The sequence below is a fragment of the Salvelinus fontinalis genome, chromosome 34 (genome assembly GCF_029448725.1).
Source record: "Salvelinus fontinalis isolate EN_2023a chromosome 34, ASM2944872v1, whole genome shotgun sequence".
In the NCBI taxonomy this organism is placed as follows: Eukaryota; Metazoa; Chordata; class Actinopteri; order Salmoniformes; family Salmonidae; genus Salvelinus; species Salvelinus fontinalis.
The window spans coordinates 37,023,858-37,032,805 of NC_074698.1; the positions used below are offsets into that span (position 1 = coordinate 37,023,858).

Here is an 8,948-nt window from a genome sequence, read left to right on the forward strand (position 1 = left end):
TTTGTCAGGGGAACTGCTTGGATTCTGACTGGCCATAGAACTATCACCGGCTCTAATCTCTGCGACCCGGAATGGTACTGTACTGTCGACCGAAACCTGGTCAAACCAACATACCATAACCCGAGATCCTCTTTCTTTACATTTGTAATGGTAATTCGTACCTTTATGCAATACTTCCTTTGTTCCGGATTGCAGTCAAAAACTCTCCCCTTTACTATACTCCATCTGCTTCCATATTGGGAGTGTGGGTTTACATAGCCCTCCGTCTCTGTGTGAGCTATGACCTGCACAGATATCTTCCATAAAGGCCCATAGTTCTAGACTGCCAAGAGGTTAGGGACCGCATTTGGTCTACATATAACTCAACTGAGACATCCTTCCCTAACTCTACTCTCACTTCCCTTCTATCCAGTTCAAGTGACCTTTTATACTTTGGTAATACAAAATCCATCGTCTACACTATGGGTCAAGTTACCCCCTTCTGCCTTCTCAGGTGGGTCATGGCATATTAGTAATATGGCTCCCACAATCAAACAGCTCAGACCGAGCAGCAGTCCTGTAAAGCCCCACCCCTTCCCGGAGAACATATCATCAGCCAGAGGCCAACCCATACTTTCACTTCTATAAACGCACACAGGGAGGATAGGGCGGGTTAGGGAATCTTTGTTAGAGAGGTAACCCCCGAACCTTATTGGTATTCGGTTCTTCTCCTGTCTCTGTGATTGTTCGACAGTGTCAGTGTGTCTTACCCTCTCGCAATATCCCAGGTAGCTCTTTCAGCTATTCTCACAGCGAAGGCAGTCACCAGGAGTACTTGGTATGGCCCCTCCCACCGTGGCTGCTTCCAGTCCTTTTTCTTTAGTGATTGGACCCAGACCCAGTCTCCTGGCCGAATCTTCTTGAGAGTAATGTATAAAAAAAACACTACTACTGGTCAAAGGATAAAACAACATTTCAAATAACTTCATCATAATTATCAATTTCACAAATTACCTTGAAATCAGTATTGCAAATGACCTTAAATTCTCCATCCAAATAGCTTTCCAATGAGGGTGATCAATCCACAATGGAAAGTCATGATAAAGGTCAAGAGAATTCACGTATTTAATTAAAACTCAGTAAATAAGAACTTCTAAAATTACATGTAACTCACTCACTCTCTGCTCTAGCTTTCTCGTGTTCTCTCTCTGTCTCTCTATCTTGCTCTCGTTGTCTCTGTTTCTCTCTTTCTCCTTCTCTGAATTTAGGAATAATTACTATTGTGACTCTTGATACGTTATTAGGTCTCACACGTATACGAGTTACCGCTTCTTATGATTTTTGACTGGTCAATAAACCTCTCACACGCACATAATTTCCCCCTGCTGATATCCTTCTTGAAACTTTCTCCCACTCTTTCTCTACACTTGCCTTCGTGCCTTCTTTTCCGGGCTTCAGACAGCCACACCCTGGCTATATCTAACCATCGACCTGCTGTTTCCCTTGATTATCTACACACGTCTATTGTATCTGCTTTATAATAATTCCAACTTTCCTACATCTAGACTTCCATCAAATTCATACTTCTTTCTCCATTTTGGACCGAAATAAATATTTATTTTATCTTTTGATTCCATATATCGTTCATCGCCCATAAGTTCTCCACATCCCTTAGAACCTTTACTTCCTATTTTAACCTGGTTCTGTTGTGTTATGACTATTAGTTTGGATCTATGATTAGTTTATCTTATTTCGTTTAATTCAAATCTATTCATTTGGATCTATGATTAGGTTACCGCGTTTCGTTTAATTCAAATCTCTCGCCTCTCCTCCGTTTTGGACTTTATTTCAGTATTGTCTTTTGAATCGGATCTATGGTTAATTCACTCTTGTTAATTCACTCTTGCATAGAATTACCGTCCTATCTCACAAAACCTAGTTTATATCCTCACAATTTAGGACTTTATTTAGGTATGTTTTTTAAATTGGATCTATGGCTAATTTACCACATGTTAATTAACCATTTTTAGTTATCCTATTTGCACAAAATCACCGTCCTATCTCACAGTACCTATTTAATATCCCTTCTTAATAACCTCTCGCCCATCCCTTACAGACCTCAATTATTAAGCTAGTTTTATTTATGGTAGTGCACATGTACCTCAGGTCATCGCGGACCTGCTCCCTTATCGATTTTGGTTAATACACAAAGTCAAAACCTCCTAGTGAATCTGTTTAGAGTAACTAAGCTCCTATTATTGATAAATTTTAAGTATAATAATTTAATTTAGAACATCAAATCAAAGATATCTTAAATCATTCCCCCAAATTCTGGAATAAAGATTTACTGACCTTCGTCTCGTAGGATGAGAAAAGCAGTGTGGGTTAGATTCCGTCACCGTCTCTGCTGACCTTAGATATGTACCGGCCTGTTATGGAACCCCAATGTCAGGGGACAGATCTTTAATTTACTGGTCAACGACCTGTCCGTGCACGGTTTTCGGCATGGTACCTTCGGACGGCAGGGACAGGTATTGGAATCCGGCTCCGAAGGACCAAATTGTTACGAGAATTATGTTATCAATGTTCATAAACTGAACTTCAATTAAACTACTCAGTCTGTAACCCAGAATTTGTAAGATTCTAGTTGAATGAAACAGACAGAGTCCCAGCTTACAATAATCAGAAAGTTTATTCACGAGAGCTCTAAATATCATACAATGCACATTGGGTTATATACTTCACATTTGGTCATAAATGCCCCTCTTCTCCTAACACTGTCAATACTATTTACCAGTCTTCTCCTAAACACACACATTGCTTATCATATCCTGCAATATATTACACAATCTATTGCAAATCTAACGGTTTCTCTCCCCCCCTGGGTGGACCCTTTCCCTGTTATCAGTTTCACAGTGGTCACAAGTTAATTTAGTCATTATCTTACCATTTACCTTAAACATATAAATCATATGGATTTCTATAACAGTTGTCCTTGCTACAACAAAAGTGCTACTATTGTCAGATATATCATATTTTCTATCAATTCAAGGTTTGGATGATATTTACACTGAACATAAATATAAACGCAACATGTCAAGTGTCCGTTTCATGACCTGAAATAATAAATCCCAGAAGTGTTCCATATGCAGAAAAAGCTTATTTCTCTCATTGTGCACAACTTTGTTTACATCCCTTATTGTGAGCATTTCTCCTTTGACGAGAACCCATCCACCTGACAAGTGTGGCATATCAAGAAGCTGATTTAAACAGCATGCTCATTACACAGGTGCACCTTGTGCTGGGGACAATAAAACGCCACTCTAAAATGTCCAGTTTTGTCACAATGCCACCGATGTCTCAAGTTGACGCAGCTTGCAATTGCCATGCTGACTGCAGGAATCTCTGCCAGAGCTGTTGCCAGAGAATTTAATGGTCTTTTCTCTACCATAAGCCACCTCCAATGTCTTTTTAGAGAACTTGGCATTATGTCCAACCGCTGAGCATGTGTATGGCGTCTTGTGGGCGAGTGGTTTGCTGATGTCAATGTTGCGAATATAGTGCCCCATTTGTGGCGGCGAGGTTATGTTATGGGCAGATAAGCTAAGGACAACAAACACAATTGCATTTTATTGATGGTAATTTGAAAGCTTAGAAATACCATGACGAGATCTCAAGGCCAATTTCTTTGAAGGTATCTATGACCTACAGATGCATATCTGTATTCCCAGTCGTGAGATCCATAGATTAGGGCCTAATTAATTTATTTGAATTCACTGATTTGGGTCATATGAACTGCAATTCAGTCAATTATTTTAAATTGTTGCATGTCCACATCACCAACTATCATGGTCCAAGCACACTAAGACAGTCATGACGAGGGCACAACAAAACCTATTTTCCCTCAGGAGACTGAAAAGATTTGGCATGGGTCCTCAGGTCCTCATAAGGTTCTACAGCTGCACCAGAGAGCAACCTGACTGGTTGCATCACTGCCTGATATGGCAACTGCTCGGCCTCCGACTGCAAGGCACTACAGATGTACTGGGCAGTACGCACTACCATCACTGGGGCCAAGCTTCCCGCCATCCAGGACCTCTATACCAGGCAGGGTCAGAGGAAGGCCCTAAAAATTGTCACACTTCAGCCACCCTAGTCATAGACTGTTCTCTCTGCTAAAAGGCTTCTTAACAGCTTCTACCCCAACTCATAAGACTCCTGGGGCCTGTTGCACAAAACTAGGATAAGGGATTAAGCCAGGATATCTTGGTGATCCTGGCTCAATTGATCCGTAATCCGGTTGCACTAAAGATGGATAGGGGGCAGGAGGATATGTTATGGTATAAATTACCATGGAGATTTATTCTGTGGAGCTAGCCTTCTCCAGACCAGGCTAAATTCCAGGATCTATTTAATCTCATCCCTAATGTCAGTCAGCAGTCACCACAAATGGAAACCGATAGTTATTTCACTGCTCACTATACATTGTTATCACATATAACTAGACCCACTGTCATTATTTAAACGTTTGTGATCATTAATTTCAATGATTTTGGATAAAAAATAATTTTTAGATTATGTTGCTATCATTAGATAATTTACAGTTTCCCATAGACTATAAGGCTATATATAAAATGATAGAATATTAGGGCCACAGAGGGGAAAAAAACACAAGTAATAATATTGTAACCAGTTGTTTTAAAGGAGGACAGTTGTTAAAATGACAGATGTGGGGCATTTCGTGAAATTGTACTTCAGTATGGTTTCATAAACAAAGACATGCTGATGTGCCAGAATATTAAGTATCACATTGTCATAAGTATCAAAACTGTAAAAACAATATGTAGCTTTTCTGCAGAAAGAACCAGCCTCATAAATGTATGACTTTATCCTTTTTCTTCAGTGTGGCCCTAGTACTCTGTCATATAAACAAATACACATTCCATATGAATATAAAAACACAATGTGTAACATTATGTTCCTTTATTGAATAAGGACAAAACAAAGCAGGTAAACCATCAGCTCCTTTCGAAACTGAAGTCACAGTGACTCTACAAGATGGAAAGCACAGAATCCAAGCATATTATACAAAATGATACATACACATTCAAAGGTCTGTATATAACACACCCTGCATGTCTGCACACTAAAATAAATGCAGGACAAATCCATACACATCAACTGAACAGACAAATGAATGGATGCAGTAGCCTCCCTGCAGCCTTGTATTACACACAGTATACCGCACAAACATCATAAGAGGCCAAATTCGTAACAAAACGAACCCAAAAAAAACCAAATTCCTCTGCCACCGCAGGACATATTTAACCAAAATTGAAAGCACACATACTAACTAAAATAATTCAACACATATTGGTCCCTCAGCAGCCGACCACAGTCGTCATCAGGGAAGATTGCCGGATTGTCCCAGTCCATGGCTGGTGGCACTCTGGGGGCCCTCTCCTTCCTCAGGCAGGCCACATTGTGGAGGACAGCACAAGCCACAGTAATATCACATGCCCTAACAGGGCTGACCCTTAATTTGTGAAGGCAGTGAAAGCGTGCCTTCAGGAGGCCAAAGGTCATTTCAACTCTGGCCCTGGTCCTGGCATGGGCATGGTTGTAGGCCTGCTGTGCTTCCTGGGGGTCTGTGAAAGGTGTCAGGAGAAAAGGCTGGCAGCCATACCCCCTGTCTCCCAGCAACACACCAGAGAATTCACCTGTCAACACAAAATCTCATCATTACTACCTCATAAACACAGTGATATTCTTGACACAGCCATGATGGTTATAAATAGGGGTTGTGTGGCTTACCTTGTGATAGGCACTGATAGATTTCAGAGGCCCGAAAGATTCTGGAGTCATGGACTGAGCCAGGCCATTTTGCCACAACATTGCTGATCACACAGTCAGCATTGCAGACCATCTGAAATCATAAGATGAGGAATATTACACCAATCAATGCACATCACTGGCAATGCAGAGTGTTCGTCAATGGACAATATCAAAAAGTTATGTTCACCTGAACATTAACGCTGTGAAAGGATTTCCTATTCACAAAATCGGCCTCATGGGCACCTGAGGGGGCTTTTATCCTTATGTGTGTGCAGTCCACTGCACCAATGACATTGGGGAAACCTGTCACACAAAGTAATGAGTATCCTACTATGTGTTAACAGTTGTCCTGTAATTTGTAGATCCTCTTACCTGCAATCCTATAGAACTCCTCTTTGATGTCACAGAGTCTTCTGTGGCCAGGGAAGGAGATGAAGACATCTGCTAATGCTTTGATAGCCAGACACACACTCCTTATTGTGCGGCAAATTGTGGCCTTGTTCAGCTGTTCTGCATCCCCCACTGAGTACAGGAAGGCTCCACTAGCAAAAAAGCGCAAGGCCACACAAACCATTTGCTCCACACTCAGTGCATGGCTCCGTGCAGTGCGGTGCTTAATCCTGGGACCCAGTAGTCTGCATAGATACCTGATGCCATCTGCAGAAAACCTGTATCTTTCATATAGATGGTCATCAGGGAAGGCCAGTGGGTCCAACCGGTCCCTGAAGACCCTTTCTCGCCTGAAGGCTCTCCTCAGCACAAGTGCTTCTTCATCCACCACATCTCGCACGAATGGGCATGCCATTGTCAGAGCAGAAAGGAACACACAATTTTGGGCCTTCATAGGCTAGTGGCCACACCTGGTGCTGGGGGGGTGGGCAAAAGAGGGCGATGCCTTATAACGATGACTTGGTTGTACTGATTGCTGGGAAAATAAAAAAAAACCTTAGAAAGATGCCACCGTCCTGTGTGCTCACAATAAGAGCTCATATGTCATGGCTCACTTGACTTTACGAGAATATACCTAATTTTTATTTTGAGCTGTGTCATCTTCTTGGAGCTGGGGGAGGAAAGAAAAATAATGATTAATACATTTGTGTTACAGTTAGCATACAGTGTACATTGAAGGCATATCTCACCTCCCTCTCAAGTTTTTTTATTTCAAGGTCCAGTTTCCTAATTGTCCTCTTTTTTATTTCGGACTCCAGTGCAAGATTTTCCATCTTTTTCTTCTTGTACTGAATGTCTATGTCTGCCAGTTCTATTTGGCGCCGGAGGTGGTTGCCATACAACTTTCTGATAGCTTGTGAGCTCTGTGAACACAATACAATTAGCGCAGCTGGAATTTGGCAGGATGTGGTGTCCTTTTATTAATACGCACTATGTTGCCAGGCTGGTTTTCCCACTGTATAGCATCTGGGTCCTGTAAAAGAAATTAGATTTTTTGATTTTGATGAGGACTCCTCACCATTGTAGAGTAAATAGTACTTTCACAGTCTTAACATGATACCTCATGCCTTCTGGAATCCAGAGAGATGGTCTCCTCCTCATCATCGTCTCCATCATGTGCTGTTGCACTGGGGCCTTCACCCTATCACATTTAATCGGATTCATATTGAAGCTAGTAGACAAGACATGCCAGGCCTACAGTATGCCTTTGATGGAGTACTCACTGGATCAGCATCGTCTGGTGCTTGTGCTGGTGGCTCTAACAGGAACACAGTGCTGCCAGACACTGCAAGGCAATAGGTAAACCAAAGTCAGACAGTCCAAATTGATTCAATATGAATGTGGTTGTATCCCATGTAGAGATGGAAGGACATACCTTGAATGAAGCGGGTGGCATCTTGGGAGGAACCTATGCTCGTCTCTTTCCCCCCAGGGATCCCCTCTAAGACGGGCCTGCCTTTATTTAGCTCCAAGGCCATGTCCTCTGCTGGGGTAAGGTCAGCCTTTGGTGACCCACCACCCGTGCCTTGTCTGTGGGTATTCTTTTTCACTGCTAAAACAGTACAGACAATGTGTGAGCAGGCACCTTCTGGGTACAATATATGCTTGTGCTTTGTTAAATATTAGTCAGGGACCATACCATTCTGCAGAATGTTCTTGTATTTGATTTTGACCTGCTGCCATGTCCGTTTTGGCCCGTTCATGTTTAATCTACACACACACACACACACACACACACACACACATTTAATGGAGTCACACTGCAAAAAATTACTTGGTATTTTTGTCTTGTTTTCAGTAAAAATATCAAAAAACTTATCATAGCTTTATACAGTGTGATGGAGTTACTTTACACAATTTCACTCATATCTGCAGTGCATTTCAATTAAAAATTTAACCGTTTCATAATTACAGTACAACTGCATTTTTGGAGATGTGAATTAAATATTTGAATTGTAATTGTGATGTTTCAGCGGAGCGGTGACTGTGTAATTGTGCACTACTTACGCATTCAGGCGGTCTGCAATACTTTGCCACGCTTTTTCTCTTTGCTTTATCACTGTGGCGGTGTTGCCTTTCTTCTTAATTATATCTTTTACCTCCTCGTATGCCTCCATGAGGATTTGTGCTTCCGACGGGGAAAAGTACGCGGCTCTAGTTGCCATGGTAAATCAGTTAATCTGTGATCTGTGGCGGGGTCTATTTGAGTGAGCCGTGAGCGCGCACCTATCCAGGATTGGTTTCACCTGGCTTAATGAATCCGTGTCTGCTCATCCTGGCTTGGTCTTTGTGCAACCAATTAAGCCTGGACGCACATGTTTTGGCTTCATTGAGCTCAGCTGAGTCATTTATCCCGGATGTCTTAATTCTACTTTTGTGCAACAGGCCCCTGAACAGCTAATCAAAGGGCTACCCAGACCCCTCTTTTACTCTGCTGCTACTTTGTTTCTTATCTATGCATTGTCACTTTAACTCTACCTACATGTACATATTACCTCAATTACCTTGATGAAACGGTGCCCCGCACATTTACTGTACCGGTACCCCCTGTATATAGCCTCGCTATTGTTATTTTACTGCTGATGTTTGTTACTTTTATTATTTATGTTAACATGTTTTTATTCTTAATTTCTTAAAGCATTGTTGGTTAAGGGCTTTGTCGTGTCTTTGGCTATGCCGGATTA

At 41.7% G+C, this 8,948-nt stretch overlaps 1 protein-coding gene across 2 annotated transcripts; it reads right to left on the reverse strand.

Moving 5' to 3' along the window:
• Positions 1 to 6,197: 6,197 nt before the first annotated feature.
• LOC129833801 (uncharacterized) lies at positions 6,198 to 8,072 on the reverse strand. 2 transcript variants are annotated; one of them, XM_055898609.1, is made up of 8 exons: positions 7,904 to 8,072; positions 7,640 to 7,816; positions 7,488 to 7,549; positions 7,325 to 7,405; positions 7,196 to 7,237; positions 6,954 to 7,127; positions 6,839 to 6,874; positions 6,198 to 6,739 (listed from the first exon to the last, which is right to left on the reverse strand). In XM_055898609.1, the coding sequence occupies exons 1-7, from the start codon at positions 7,965 to 7,967 to the stop codon at positions 6,839 to 6,841; spliced, it is 636 nt and encodes a 211-aa protein (XP_055754584.1). In that variant the 5' UTR covers positions 7,968 to 8,072; the 3' UTR covers positions 6,198 to 6,739. The 2 variants fall into 2 exon arrangements, with proteins under 2 accessions (XP_055754584.1, XP_055754583.1); XM_055898608.1 differs by lacking the exons at positions 6,198 to 6,739; positions 6,839 to 6,874 and having other exon boundaries at positions 6,886 to 7,127.
• Positions 8,073 to 8,948: the final 876 nt, after the last annotated feature.

What these genes read in the sequence shown, in the direction of transcription:
- LOC129833801 (XM_055898608.1), bottom strand. Translation starts at nt 7,967, where the DNA reads ATGAACGGGCCAAAACGGACATGGCAGCAGGTCAAAATCAAATACAAG. An exon ending in CAAGAACATTCTGCAGAATG is followed by an intron (nt 7,817 to 7,903) that starts GTATGGTCCCTG and finishes GTACTGTTTTAG; the next exon opens with CAGTGAAAAAGAATACCCAC. An exon ending in AAAACCAGCCTGGCAACATA is followed by an intron (nt 7,128 to 7,195) that starts GTGCGTATTAAT and finishes TTGTGTTCACAG; the next exon opens with AGCTCACAAGCTATCAGAAA.